Here is a 15548-nt window from a genome sequence, read left to right as displayed (position 1 = left end):
CGGCCCACAGGAAAGTGATAGAAAGACCAAACCAGCGGCGAAACGTAGGACTCATCAAGGCCGAGATTTCACGCGCTCGCCCCCCCCCACCTAAAACCAACAGGAAGTCCGCAATTTGCCTTTCAAAGTAAAAGTCGGGCCCCGAAATTGCGCGTTGAACAAAATTTATCTCCTCCGAGGCGGTAAATCGTGGCAGCTTGAAACGCTAATACATGACAGAGGATACCGTGCTTAACAAAAGTTCTGAAGGAATTATTATTAATTTGAACCGTTTGGGACTTATAAGCCCTCGAAGTCGGCAACGCCGACTTGGAGGGCGTCGTTTTTTCCATGGAGTTTGGCGTGAAGAGGCGCACACTTGGCGCTAATGAGGCTCCTGGCGTCTAAAGTAAACGTCGCACGGCTTCGAAAATTATGCCACACGAAAGAGGACGAAAATTCCTACAAAAATATGAAATTAATTTTTAAATTGGAACAACTTTGTGGCCGCTGTGAAGATTTTTCCAACATTTTGGACCCTGGCGTCCTCTCCTCTGCACTCTGCCCGGTCATGTGACTCACTCTAGGTAACGGACAGTTCCGCAATACACACCCATTATAAACCGTCAGCGGGAGCAGAGAAAACAGTCATACTAAAACTGCCATAACTCAAAAACGGTACAAGATAGCAAAATCGTGTAAATACAAGATTTATAGAGCCGAGTCTTGTGCCTCGTTTAAACTTCGAATTGCGTCTGTAACTCAAACGATGTCCGAGCGGCGTTACCTCAAACAGGTGTGGGTTTTTATGGATTTCTCCATTGGATTGAATGAGGATTTCTCTGTCTGCCTGCATTTTGGTCTGATTATGACACAGCTGCCAGTACTCATGTATTAGCGCAGTACTCATGTCACTCACACACTAGGACATCCTGGGCCTTTCAAAATAAAAGCCCAAAACTCGTTCCAACTGAAAGCACTGAAAAATACTCTTACAAATGGGATAAATGGATGAATTGTCTGCACTTCAAACATCGTGGCGGACCGGCACCGGTGCGAGGGCCGACCAACGCTGCTTGCAGCTTTAATTCTTATTCTTATTATTATTACGTCTAAATAACGCTTAATTTGACCCCCTAAACGTGCTCGAAAACTCACCAAATTTGGCACGCACCCCAGGTCTGGCGAAAATTTCGATAAAATGGCAACTCGGACCCCCAAAGTGCAAAAATGGGCTCGCTAGCGCCACCTAGGCACAAAAAGGCACACGAAGGCGGGCGCTGCGGCCCACAGGAACGTGATAGAAAGACCAAACCAACGCCGAAACGTAGGTCTCATCAAGGCCGAGATTTCACGCGCTCGCCCCCCCGACCTAAAACCAACAGGAAGTCCGCAATTTGCCTTTCAAAGTAAAAGTCGGGCCCCGAAATTGCGCGTTGAACAAAATTGATCTCCTCCGAGGCGGTAAATCATGGTGGCTTGAAACGCTAATACATGACAGAGGATACCATGCTTAACAAAAGTTCTGAAGGAATATTTATTAATTTGAACCGTTTGGGAGTTATAAGCCCTCGAAGTCGGCAACGCCGACTTCGAGGGCGTCGTTTTTTCCATGGAGTTTGGCGTGAAGAGGCGCACACTTGGCGCTAATTAGGCCCCTGGCGTCTAAAGTAAACGTCGCACGGCTTCGAAAATTATGCCACACGAAAGAGGACGAAAATTCCTACAAAAATATGAAATTAATTTTTAAATTGGAACAAGTTTGTGGCCGCTGTCAAGACTTTTCGAACATTTTGGACCCTGGTGTCCTCTCCTCTGCACTCTGCCCGGTCATGTGACTCACTCTAGCCAACTGACAATTCCGCAATACACACCCATTATAAACCGTCATCGGGGGCAGAGAAAACAGTCAAACTTAAACTGCCATAGCTCAAAAATGGTACAAGATAACAAAATCATGTAAATACAAGATTTATAGAGCCGAGTCTTGTGCCTCGTTTAAACTTTGAAAAAAGTCTGTAACTCAAACGATGTCCGAGCAGCGTTACCTCAAACATGGGTGGGTTTGATCGATTTGTCCATTGGATTGCATGGGGATTTCTCTGTCTGCCTGCCTGCATTTTGGTCTGCCTGTGCCACAGCTGCCAGTACTCATGTATTAGCGCAGTACTCATGTCACTCACACACTAGGACATCCTGGCCCTTTCAAAATAAAAGCCCAAAACTCTTTCCAACTGAAAGCACCGAAAAATACCCTTACAAATGGGAAAAATGGATGAATTGTCTGCACTTCAGTGACACAAACATCATCACGGATCGTGGCGGACCGGCACCGGTGCGAGGGCCGACCAACGCTGCTTGCAGCTTTAATTTTTTTTTTTATTTCTGACATGTTACTCAGGGCTTTTGGTTTCACACATTAGTCTCCACTACGGCTCATACTCATGCATCCATATCTATAGTGTCTCCCCTTTTTATGTTGTTGTGATCTTAGCTGCTCATCGTCTCTACCTGTGAGATTGCTTGATCGGCTGTATATCGAGTATATACCAGACAGAGGAAGTCAGGGAATGTAATAAATTCTTGGGACAAGCCATGGAATATCATGGAATTTTTTTTTCAGCCTCATTTTTTAAGAAAATCAGTAACCAGTTATTTCAGAGTGTAGTATTTATTTGTGTTTCCATGTTATGTTCACTTCTCCCGCAGATTATAATCATAAGATCTCTGAATCTGAAGTGTATTTTAGATTTTGTTCATGGAAATGGAATGATTTAGTCATTGCTATTCATGGAAAAGTGGGTGAATTTTACATCAAATGGGAACCCTGTTTCAAGTGTCGCAGTGAGTCCGGCTAGTGTGGAGTATTGGTTCATTTGTTCTCTGATCCAGTGCGTGCAGCAAAATGGTAAATGCATGAAAATGTGATTTCTGCAGTGTCGGGCTGTTTAGAGAGAAGGAGAGAGGAAGTGATCTTAACTTTGCATCTTTAATTGAATTTGCTGTGAGGACCAGCCAACCAGGCCATCTACGGCTCTCCTCCCAGTAGCGGCGAGCAGAGCGCAGCCTTGAAATACGGCCGTGACACTCCAATTTCCCTTAACTTATTGTATATTGGTGCTGGAGGTTTGATTACAAGTGAGCCCTGCGCAAACTCCCATCCATCAGCCCTGCTCCATATGCACAGGCTCACAGTTTAATGACCCCCAAGGAGTCGCCTGGACACGTTTATGAATCAGCCTGCCTGAATCAAATTACTCCTGCAGGCGTCCCACCACCAGCAGGGCCGCAGCCACTTCTGTCTGCGTGTGCGGGCGTTGATGTGTTTTTAAAAAATCATGGTCGAGACAGGAGGACAATAAGTTGTTCTGTTTTCAAAAGAGAGGTGGGGCTGAGGCTATTAATTCCCTCAGAGGCTCAGACCGATATGAAACACCTGCTTTAAATGGGAACATCAATTCTTGAGCGTCCACTTTTTGTATTCAGACATAGTTCATCATGCGGCATTCAGTGGCCTCCTTTTTCCGTGTTGGCCTCAGTGGGAGATGAACCCATAACATGATAACACGGCACCAAACCTCTTCTGACTTACTCACAATTTTGTGTTTCTGCCTTCAGCTCTACCCTGGAGCCATCCTTGAGGTTTGTGGATGAAAATTGGGGAGGTTCCCCCAAGTCCAAGGTGAGTTACTTTCAGGGTTTGAGCAACGTGTTTTTCTTTTCTTTTCTTTTCTTTAAAGCAGCCCTCCACTGATTTCATGATCTCTCCTTCTCAAAACTCTGGTTAAGTGATGTGATTATCTCCACCATTGGCAGTCTCAATCAAAATGAATCATCAGTGCAACAGGCAGAATCACATTGAAAGATTTCAAACACACCTTGCGAGTAAATCAGCAGTTTACCTGATAAAATAGGGATAATAACTAATGGACTATTTTCACAGCAGCCATTTTGACATGAAATTGTAGGCTCTGCTGCAACAAACACAACACAACCTTAATTAACTTCATTAATAACACCTGTGGCAACCTGCTATTTCATGTCAATATGGCTGCAGGTCTTTTACAGACGAGTGGCACAACCGGTCCAGGGTCCTTATTAATCTGCTGCACATGTGAGACTCCCTCTGCTTAGGGTGATATTCTTTCACTTTCTTTCTTTCTGAACTGATTCACAAAGAGTTTTGAAAGTGACTGAGGTCATGAAATCACTGGAAGGGAGGCTTTTCACCAACAATTATTATAGCACTTAAAAAAAATGCTTATGCTGATGATAGCTGATTATACTTTTACATTTGAAAGACTGAAGAAATAAACAAGAAAACTTTTACAAGAGTAAATCTCCCTTAAATTAAATAATTTTAAATAAAAATCTATTGAACAACCTCTATTAAACTGCAGAGGAACGACATGGATGCACCGATTTCTGATAATCATTCAAGAAAAAAAAAGATATCAGCCTCATATCAGTAAACTTGATTAAGCAGTCTAACCTTGGTTACCTTGGTGACGCAGCCACATTGAGGCTCAGTAACACCATGCTGTTGTCCTAGATGTATTTTGGGATGAAAGAACAATGTTGCTTGTTGAATCTTGTAATTTATTATCTTCTGTTGGAACACTGGCTGTCGCGAAAATGAGCTTGTGCGTCTGTGTGTGCCGCTCGGCGCCGGTCGTATATCTGACACATGTCCTTTGAAGTCACTCAGGCAGTCATAATGGGAGGCAGGCGCTGTTTGGGGAAGGCAGCCTGAAACGCCTCGAGGGCCAGTTGGCAAACTTCCTTCTGTGAAGTCTCACTTCTGGCTAAGATCTCTGGGGGCTGGACCACCCATCTCTGCTCAGGCACTGTAACATTTGGTTAATTTGGTGTCGGGTTACGTTGAAGGAGTCGGCGCAGCTTGCCTCAGTATGGGGGGAAGATGTCTGCCGGGCGGCCTGTGCCATATGGCTGTCATTTGTTTACTGCAGCTGTAGCCACCTTGTGTTCTCAACTGTTTTCTGTCCTCCTGGTGCCTGCCGTGCCGCGTGCTTAGGAGGATTTGCAGTTGTCACTAATTGCGCGTCTCGGTACCAAAATAGAAAGGTTAATTGACTGATTCATTACTGCTACAATAATGTGTTGACATTTGTCTCACCGGTGTTCTTTTTATCCCCTCAGCTTTTGTCAAGAGTGACAAGCCGAAGATGTTCAAGGGCCTTCAGATCAAGGTAATGGTGATGAATCGTGCTGTTGTTGATGCACCCGCGTGATAGCACCGTTTAATGAGACACATGACTGTATTTATCATAAGGTCATTCCTCTGGGGACAAGAAGACAAAAACAAAGTAGTAAAGCTGTGATGTGAAACAACTTAGATCATTTTTATCAGCCATAATTACATCAGTTTAGTCCCAAAAGTTGAGTTTTCAGGACAGCATGTATCCCTAACACTTCTCCCCTTCTCGCTTTCCTCCCTCCTCCCTCCCACACTTGTCCTCAGTATGTGAGAGGCTCGGACCCTGTGCTAAAGCTTTTGGACGATAACGGGAACATTGCTGAAGAACTCAGCATCCTCAAGTGGAACACAGACAGCGTGGAGGAATTCCTGAGTGAGAAATTGGATCGAATATAGGCGCTTGTGTCCAACTTTTTCAGTTTTTTTTTCTTTTCTTTTTTTAATTCTTTGGTTAACTATCTGCCAGTTTGTACACAGCCCAGACTTGATAGCTGGTTGTCAAATGACCGCTCTGTATGACTGTTTTTGTATCAGAGAAACCGTGATCTTGTTGAACATGTTTAGACTGTACCAAATAACATATGCAAGAATGTAAAGAAGGCGTAATCACAGAATGGCAAATCACAAATTAATGATCAACCTCAGCGATAAATCATTGTTGAAATTCCCTAAGAGTGAGAGTGTAGAAACCACCATCACTGTTTATCGTTTACCTGTTTTGTTTTTATATCTGTGGAAGTTTTTTCCCCCCCTCTCTTTGTCTGATATCCTTGTATAATTATTTTTTTATAAGGCTCACTTTGTCAGCGATGGGTTTGTAGCTTGTCGTGGATCCCAGTGGCCCTCCGGTGCGGATGTCTCTGCCGAGACACACTTTAGTGAAGACCTCACAGGAAACCAGTTTTTGGGATGTGAAGTCTGATGTGTATTGGTGTTTCTCAGCGGACTTCCGCTTTGAAGGGAAACTGGATTCATTTTTGAATGCCTGTTTTTTGAGCAAGTGAAGTGGGAGCAAATATGCAACAATAAATAAACAAAATCTTGAATGGTTTTCTTGTATCAAAATGTGTCCTTTTTATTTAACAGGAAATGTTGAAGTGATTCTTGGGTGCCGATACAAAAAACATACATTAATCACCTATGATAAAAAAAAAAAATGGTGTTTTACTTTAACTGATGACTGATTTGTAGGTGCTGTTACAACGAGCTCAGATTTATAATCCAAACTTGTTAAATCACTGGCATCTAGTGGACAGAAGAGGTACTGCAAGTCGAGTCAGTTCAACATTGACAGTGGCTTTAAAATTTACAAAACAGATTAGTCTGTGTTGGGTGGTAACTGCCCATGTAATCCCTGGATTATGTCATCACATTACTAAAATAAAATAAGCCCAAGATTTTTTTTTTTTTTTTTCAAAACTGCAAAGTACCATGCTAATATCGAGAGCTTGCTTTATTTAATATGAATTCGAATTTTTGGAAATCACATTATTTATAGCTATAAAAAAAAAAAAACGAACTTTATTTTCTTAAACCTAATGTTGCCTTTTCTACAGTAAGCCTTGTTGTCTTAAATCTGTGCATCTTTTAAGGGTATTTAAAATCAAATAGTGGTTTATGTATGCCTTATGAACCTTATTAAACCTTATTACATTGCCTCGCACCAAGCAACAGATGATTTCTTTGCTTCAAGTTTTCTTGGAGTTACGACAAACAATAGAACAGGCCTTTATAAGATAAAAGTAAAACCAAATAATGTTTTTAGCACAGTCCTTTGCAGCATGTTTTGAAGGAGCTGAATAGACTACAAAAGTATATATCCTGCTTAAGAGACACAATGGCTTGGATTTACCATCTTTAGCTTCTCTGACCCAATTACCATTTCTTGCAGCTACCGGCAGACACCTGAAGCAAAAAGGAGCAGTACGACTCTTCTGAGAAAGTCTCTCTGCAGGGAACCACCATACACATTAGCTATACTTATACTTAAAATATAAATGTTTGTATATGGAAAGCTCAAAAAAATGCCTTTTGCTTATGTCCTGAAGTTGGAAAGGTAATCTGTAATTACATTTTCAGAGCTATGAGATCCACACAAAGTACTCATGTCATAAATCAATGTTTTATTGAACTGAAAACATACAAATAAAATGATTTTACAAAACAACTCATGTAAAAAGAAAAAAAACTCCTGTTACAGTGGCAGAATTTGTAAAAATGTCTAGTATCCCATGAAATGTGCATGTGAAAACTTTTATTATGGCAGAGCTACTTCCTTATATTAGCATGGCTTTTGATGGGTGGTGAGACACAAAAAAGTTGCAGATTTCAGTCTCATAAAATAAAGATGTGTGGCTTAAAATGCATATGTCCCAGTGCACATGAGACAACCTATGAGACTCTAGCCTACCAAGCACACCACATATGAAAATGACAAAAGCTCATCACTAAGTTCAGCTGGTAAAGTAAAACTGTGATAGCAGTTATACGTATTTCTGCTCTCTCCTCGCGCCCTCTGAATGGTGATCATCTAAGTCCGGCTTGCTGTGGGACTGAGGTTTGTAGGCAACCCCTGGGTAGCTGAAACACAAGAGGAAACACATTGCATATAAAGGTAAATCTGACGATGTTGAAAAACAGGTAAACAGGGTGAACCCCATATAAAGCCATGCTGGTTCTAGGATGCAGGTTTCAGCAGAACAAAATCAAACTCATGAACAACTCCATACTTGAAGAACGACTGTAAGCCTTTTACTAGACCTTAATCCATTTTTATTATATAGTGCAAGTTAAAAAAGGTCTTTACATTGCACTGTAAGATAAAACTAGTAGAAATATTAGAGCATAATCCATTTTATGACATGTTGCAAAGTTTAAAAAAAGGTCTTTTACTTTGCAATGTATAATCGAATTGGGTTAAGGTCTATTAAAAAGGCTTACTGTAGTTCTTAAAGCATGCGGTTGTTCACCTACTTAATGTTTTTATTAAAAAAAGATGTTTTATTGCAAATTGCAGCCAGTTAATGCAACGAATAAAAATACATGCTGTGACATACACATATACATACACATTAAGACACAGATGGGCATCGTTAAAGTCACTTTTTACAACATAGAACTTGTACTGTGCCTTAATAAACACAGAATAAACTCAAGTGTTAATTTGAGAGGCAGCAGTTGAGACAGAGCAGCTCACACCAGCAGGGTAGATTCAGGACAACGGTCTAACTGTTATCACCACAATCTGGGACTCACTGTGGCTTCTCGTCTTGTACCATTGACCTGAAAGCCAGAGATTTCAGGATGCCACCCACAAGCAAGATACCACCTCCTATCCAGGCCACAAACAGCGCTGGGCCAAAGGTGTACCTGGTGAAGAGACACACACAGAGAGGAACCTCAAAAACCCCGGTAGCTCAAAGTCTGTCCTTGCCTTTATTTCAAAACACACTGACTCGAAGAGGAGGACTTACCAAAACCAAAACTCCTTAAATGTGAAAGGTGAGAACAGGGAATGAAAAGAAAGTCCAACTCCATTACCTTCATATTTTGCTTGCCAATAACTTACGAATAATCAACTTGGTGTTTTCTAATCTATACCGTTGCTGTTGTTAAATGCAGAGAGAAGTAGGATACTTGCTGCTTCAGCTACTTCTACCTGTCTGTCCGAGCAAGGTAACAAGCTACATATCCTACCTGGGCAGGCCTCCCATTCCTCCTCCAAATCCTCCTCCCATTCCCTGCCCCATCATTCCTTCTCCGTAGCCCCCTCCATAGTTAGGGTTGAAGGAGGTCATCCTGAAACTGGCCACGATCTGATTGGCATAGATGGAAGCTCCCGCTATGCCACAAATACCTACATAGATAGATAGATAGATAGATAGATAGATAGATAGATAGATAGATAGATAGATAGATAGATAGATGCACATGTGGTCACATTTGCACTGGTTTTGCAGAAAGCCTATCTAAATTTCTCTTATATCCACTGACTTAAAGGGGAACTTAAAGGTGGGATCTTTCCTACAAATTACTGTATACCTATGTTTGTTTATTTGTTTGTTTGTTTGTCTGTTCCTGCATACCGGCAATGATGAACATGATGCCAGCGGTGAGGCTCATCTTGGCCTTGGAGCTGTCTTCCATGCTGTTCATTGTGAGGCACTTCAAGGAGAAAACTGATATCACCGACCCGATGACGCTCAGCACCACACCCACTACCATGAGGGCTCGCACGGCCTGGAAGGCACCTGTATGGGACACACAGGTACACATGATGTGTATAGAAACATTATATTGTATGTGAGAGCATTTCCCAAACTGTCCTGCTGTACCAAAATAGGTTGTGGGTTTTTTTCTCTGGTTGGTGCCCCTTTGAAAATAGACTTTCTTGTCCAAAAGTGACAAGAACATTCATCATAGTACATCAAGTACACAACTTTTATGTCACAAGGCAGTTATTAATTTGAAATTCTTGGGTTTTGTACAGAAAATGATGTTAAATTTATTCAGTACAATTATTTGACATGTATTTCTCTAAGTGCACTATTTGAAACCTGCCCTTTGCCTTTTGTTTGTTCTGTTTCTGATAACGGTGTTGACCAAGCCTCGGCCCGGCTGTCAGCTTCTTGTGACCAGAATGCACCGGTGCAAGTGCAAATACTGATAGGAGTCGGCCTGACAGATGAACAACAGTTTGTTAGAGGAAAGAGAAGTGAAACGGGGAGTCAGAGCGGTTGTAAAGTCATGCTCTGCAAATAATATTTTAAAAGAATCGCACCAACATTCACTTTGAGCTGATAACTGTCTGTGTTATTTGGGGAAATTAGATGTTTGCTCCAGTTTATGTAATGGCATAATTTACACGACGGTTTTCTTTGCTCTTGATCACTCCTTGTGGACAACGATCAGGTCTATCAGCTGCACATCCACGATTAGAGAAAGCAAATATTCGCAGGCCCAAAACTACTGTAATGTCACCTATAAAAGGGGACTAACTCAGAACTGGAGAAGTGAGATGCTTACAAACCTCTATTGGAGCCAAACGCACACCCTGGTCAAATATGTCAAGCCCCTCTGTCAGCCCAAAAGACTAAAAGAGGAGAAGTTGTGGTTTTAATTCTCACAAGAAATTCAAGTAATTTTTGTTTTATTTGATGCTATTCAATAGAGCTGCATGAAAGACTGTGGTTCAGATCTTTATGGCTCTTGATGTCATCGTTCTCTCCTGATTAGATCTTTACTTGTGGTGTATAAAAATCTCATCTCGTACATCGCTTGGGACAAAAGCATCTGCCAAATGTGTATTGTAATTGTAATTGAAAGATGGGATGAAAAGAGAGGACGTGACCAGCCGCCATGTTGCTAAAGTATGCCACATACTCAAACCCACCAAACAATGATGCTCATCCCTTCTCTGTAAAGAAACCTATTCCAGTTTATTTGACAATTAAATGCTGAAGGCAAAATAATTCCAGTCTCCTCACCTGAGCACATCTACATAGACCTACTTGGCTATTTGCAAATACAAAAGCAGAGAGAGAATTTTCTTCTTTTCTACTAATGTTGTACTGGAGGGTCACAGTTTCTTAAAATAAACTTTACTACTTGCCTCTTTATTATTCCTATGACCTTAGAGAGTTCAGTAAATTCATAAAAGTGTTTTCTAAAACTACAATAGAGCGGGTCATGACTCTCTTGATAATGGCTTTAAAGGATAAATCACTTACATAGTGAGTCTCTCAGTTGATTTGCAATAATATTTACATTTTCTATCTTGTAATTATTAGGACAGAAATAATTTAATTAGTACACTACTCATTGTAAATGGAGCAGCTCCATGTTTTGTCCCTTGGTGACATCAGATTTTAGAGCCTTGGTCCTGCAGTTTCTAACTTTTTGAGAAAATAGTTCATAATGACCAAAATGGACTTAAGCCCAGTATCTTGTGAGGAATAACAGTGCAGATTCTTTTTAGGGTAAATTTTCACTTTTTCTCACAGTCTCTGAGTCCTCCTACCTGAAAAACCCAGGAGGCCGTACATCGGTCGACACTCGGTGAACCCCGAGGAAGCCGTCTCGCAGTCCTGCCAGAGACCCTTGTAGGTGTAAACGGATGTCACCACGTCCCCCTGCCTGTCCTTGACGCTCCATTTGTTCATGGCGGTGGCAGCAATGAGGCCCGCTGCACCAATCAAGCCCAGAATGAATCCACCGTTCTGGAGAACTGAAGGCGCCATCGTCGTCTCCTCCGTGGAACGATTGGAAATGTGATGTGTCAGGGAGTGTGTGAGTGTGGCTGTGAGCGGAGTTTAAATAAATGAAGTGCCCGATGCTGTAGGAATAACTGCAGATGTGTGTGTGAGGTTAAGTAAAGGCAGATCAGAGGTGAGAAGGTGTGTGAGTGTGAGAACAAAGAACGGAAATGGGCGAAGTGGTGTTTGGAGTTCAGGCTGGTGGCTGGGCGGCTGTGATGGTGGCATTGGGTGGGGGCTGTTGGTTTCACCGTGTTGGTGATACGGTGGCATGGGTGGGGCCGCCCATGTGCACACTCATCATGGTCACGTGCACGCTCCCAGTTGCCTTGAGAGGTGTTGACGCAGTAGCGATAGGTGCGTCTGGCACCTTTCAAGAGCCCTAACAGTTAACAGTGTAAATGTAAATACAGAAAACTGAATCACTGACTGCATAGGACATTTGGTTTACCGCCTGCAGTCATGTATACATATGCGAGGATGCATTCGTTAATAACGCCAGGGAAAGAAACTGCAAAGTAAGGAAATGCAGACCTACAGAAGCAGAAAAAGTGGACACACATGCAAATATACAGTATAACAGGACACTGACAGGCCAGACTCAGAAACATTAGTACAGTTGACAGGTTAGCATTCATCTTAGGAGAGTTTTGGTCTGATTGGCTTTTTTTAAGATTATTTTTTGGGCATTTCTGCTTTTTTATTAGTCAGTCGCAGTGGAAAGAGATGGAAAAGGTGGAGCAGAGGGAGGCGATGACATGCAGCAAAGGGTCTGGGCCAGATTCAAAAGCAGGCCACTGTGGTTTGGCCTTAGTGTTACATGGCACGCGCTCTACATGATGAAACACCAGGACGCCCCTAATTGGCTAATTTAATTTGATAATTTCCCCACGTGGTCAGCATCTATTGCACTCCTGACTGGCCAGGAAGGGGCCCCCTCTCTCTTTTGTCCTTCTCAACATTTCCTCCCAGTTTCCCTGTTATCTTTGGCTTTTGGGGGAGTTTTTTCTCGCCTGTTATGAAGGTTCAAGTCAGGGGGATGTCTGTGTGTTTTGTTACTTGTAAACTGTAGGCCTGTAAAGCCTTTTGAGGCTGTACACAATGATTTGAGGCTCTGAAGAGCCTCTAGACTCTCAGCAGAAGCTAATGGTTAAATCAGGCTCCAGTGTGTATTATGTAGTGGGTGACAAGCCTGTCAAATAATGTAATAGTTAATTGATCCCTAAAGGGAAATTATGGTCTTAAATCTCCACAGGGAGGTCAGATGTCAGGCTTATTAACACCTCTAGAGTCTGGGAGGGATTCAGCGTCTTGTTCCAGGACACTTCAGCAGGACAGAGGCTTGCCAAATCTTAAAGTTTCCCTGCTTACCGTGCCAACATCCTGTCCAGGGTGGCAGGTCAGATCAGTATGACTGCTCAGGCTAACCCCAATGTTTTTTGATGTGGATTCTGGGGACCCCCAGGGATACTTGCGGGGCTTTCATGGGGTACCCAGAAAAATGAGGAATGTTTAATGTCATGATAATCGAATTCAATACAAATCGCAACAAAACCTATGAGTGATTATTTTAACATTATGTTTTAATCTCACTTCTTTGTATCTATTTGTGAGTGTTCAAGTATGACATCTAAACAATTTCATACTTAACACAGTCCAAAATATCTTTTCATACCAGGGGTCATGGGGCAAACTCACTCCAAATTAGGGTCCGTGGCATAATTAAAGTCAACTTTGGGGTCCAGACCATGAAAAAGTTTGAAAACTCCTGATCTAGATGACCATGTACACCTAACAGCCACTAAAAACACAAGCCAGCCTCAGACCTTTATCTAACACTGACGAATACACCTAAAGAATATTCTTCACAGCAAACACAGTCATTGTGTGATTTGTTTCACTGAGAATAAGGCATGGTGGTTTCACTCTGAGGACTCATTCCCTCTTACTAACCTGGGAACAAACGGTACCTGATTTTAATTCCATGATTCAAACTTTCCACTTTATCGCTTTGTCAACAACTGGGGAGGAGAGAAGTTTCTATTCTTCTCTTATCTCAACTCTCATATGCACACTCACCATACTCTGAAAAACTAGAAGCACAAAACATGATAGGCTCACAAACCCAAAGGTTGCTCTGTTTTTTAAAATTTTCATCAGGTGATGTGGATTTTTTTTTTCTTTTTGTTTACTTTTGTGTAAGTCTTGTGATAAACACTCACCTCTGCAGAAGCTAGTAGGAATTTAAACTCCTGATGAAAAGTTAGTATAGTATTTTCTTCATTTTAAGAATTGAATGTAAAAGTTGTTATTATCACAACTCACATTTGACATAAAAACAAAAACAAACAAAGGTAAAGAAAGCAGGAAAAATACATACAACAAATTATAATTTCTGTCAGATTGGTAATGGAATAGTACTGAAAATAAGGAAATAATGATGTGAACCATTTCAAACAAACAATGAGAAATTATACTATCACCAAAATTACCAGCTTCACACCAACAGTGTTCAAACCACACAAGTAGGCAATAGGAAGTGATGCATTAATAAAAATGCTTTGTTAAGAACTGAATGTATTTATAGACACTAATGACACTAATATCTGTGTTTCTTTGAGGGGAAAAAAACAAGAGACTGCATTTACAAGACAGTCCTTCATGGACAAATTTATTATTTCCAGTTTGAGCTCAAAATGAAACTTTTTTACATGTTATTGTCCAAATATAAGATGAACCTAATGCAGAATGAGGCTTAATGCGTTTTCTGTCTCAGGACAAATAAACATGTCAAAACGCTGGTTGACTTTTGGAGGTTTCCTCTGCCCTCTTTTGGCCATTCAGAGGGGAGACTTGTGAAGAACAGCTTGATGTTGACTGGACTCATTACAGGCAATAATGTGGACTGTTGATTTATTGCATTTAATGGCTCCAATGTGTATGCACCTTATTGTAAAATGTTCTGAATTTATTTTTTTCTCCTTTCAAAAGTGACAAAATAACGCTTCCACATAATAAAGCCACACAGAACCTGGACTGCAGTAGCCAATATTTACAAGGAATAAATGTTACGAGAACCCGCTATGATATTCCTGTAGGGACTGCCTGTGGGGTGTTAGTGTACTTATTGCAATTATATTCCCTGTGGCAATACTTAAAGCTTGTTTACAGTTTTTCGTTGTGATATTTGTATGGCATCATTTTAAATTTTATTACAGGTTTATTATAGTTCCTTTTTTCGGAAGAGTTGGCTACATTACCATGGACACAGGCAAGCCTCCATGCGCGCAAACTTTTTTTTTTTTTTTTTTTCCCCATCGTAACCACACATTTCCAAAAAGGTTCAAGGTCGCAGTGAACAGGTGGGGTCACACACTTGAACTGGGGGAGGTGTAGGAGTCCATGCCAGTCTTTGTCACGCCGCCAGGGAAAAGGATATAGGCCACCTGAGGCTGTAAACTGGCCGCAGACCACGCGCTACAGTTACACGGCACCACATATCCTGGGTTGGAGGGTGACGGGTGAGTGTGGGTGTGCTGTCCGGGACAAGCCAAACCTCCTATCCCTCCTGTTTGGTATCCAAATGTGTGCGCGTTGTAGGGCAAGGCGCTCGCGGCCAGGGTGTGCGGGATCTCCGTGATACGCTGGACAGTTCCGGTGCTGAACTGCCCGACCGGGTCCAAGAGCGAGTAGGACGGCGAGGTGGGAGCGAGGAGAGCCCTGGCTTTCTCTCCGGTGGCGAGAAAAGAGTCCATGGAAAATCCCTTCAAGTGCTCGGCTGCGTCCCCGAGCAAAGACGGCAGGGGGAAAACGAAACGATCCCGCTTCAGTAAACTCTTGGGTTTGCGCCGGGGTCTGTACTTGTAGTCCGGGTGCTCCTTCATGTGCTGAGCCCGCAGCCTCTTGGCCTCGTCGATGTACGGACGTTTCTCCGAGTCGGAGAGCAGCTTCCACTCCGCGCCGAGCCTCTTGCTGATTTCAGAGTTGTGCATCTTTGGGTTCTCCTGAGCCATCTTTCGCCTCTGGCCTCTGGACCACACCATGAACGCGTTCATGGGTCTCTTAATGTGATCTAAAGGTTTTGCCATTTCAAAAAC

General features: G+C 42.2%; 3 protein-coding genes across 3 annotated transcripts in view; 1 reads left to right on the top strand and 2 right to left on the bottom strand.

Annotated features, from left to right (window-relative positions):
- Positions 1-6248, top strand: part of selenof (selenoprotein F) — a 61419-nt gene extending 55171 nt beyond the window's left edge. Inside the window, exons 3-5 of the mRNA XM_030073618.1 lie at positions 3598-3661; positions 5140-5189; positions 5462-6248. Coding sequence (XP_029929478.1) covers positions 3598-3661; positions 5140-5189; positions 5462-5593 — 246 coding nt within the window. The 3' untranslated portion in view covers positions 5594-6248. The remainder of the gene's footprint in view (positions 1-3597; positions 3662-5139; positions 5190-5461) is intronic.
- Positions 6249-7680: 1432 nt separating this feature from the next.
- On the bottom strand, positions 7681-11436 carry cldn18 (claudin 18). Its single transcript, XM_030074972.1, has 5 exons — positions 11217-11436; positions 9283-9447; positions 8894-9053; positions 8453-8566; positions 7681-7777 (listed from the first exon to the last, which is right to left on the bottom strand). Exons 1-5 carry the CDS (start codon positions 11434-11436, stop codon positions 7681-7683), a joined length of 756 nt encoding a protein of 251 aa, XP_029930832.1.
- A 3383-nt stretch (positions 11437-14819) lies between these two features.
- Positions 14820-15548, bottom strand: LOC115375440 (transcription factor Sox-14). The gene has a single exon (XM_030074828.1). It carries the CDS (start codon positions 15537-15539, stop codon positions 14820-14822), a length of 720 nt encoding a protein of 239 aa, XP_029930688.1. The 5' UTR covers positions 15540-15548.

This window comes from Myripristis murdjan, chromosome 17, assembly GCF_902150065.1.
Source record: "Myripristis murdjan chromosome 17, fMyrMur1.1, whole genome shotgun sequence".
Taxonomy (NCBI): Eukaryota; Metazoa; Chordata; class Actinopteri; order Holocentriformes; family Holocentridae; genus Myripristis; species Myripristis murdjan.
Note: the sequence above shows the minus strand (reverse complement) of the source record. Positions and strands in the feature narration are given on the sequence as shown.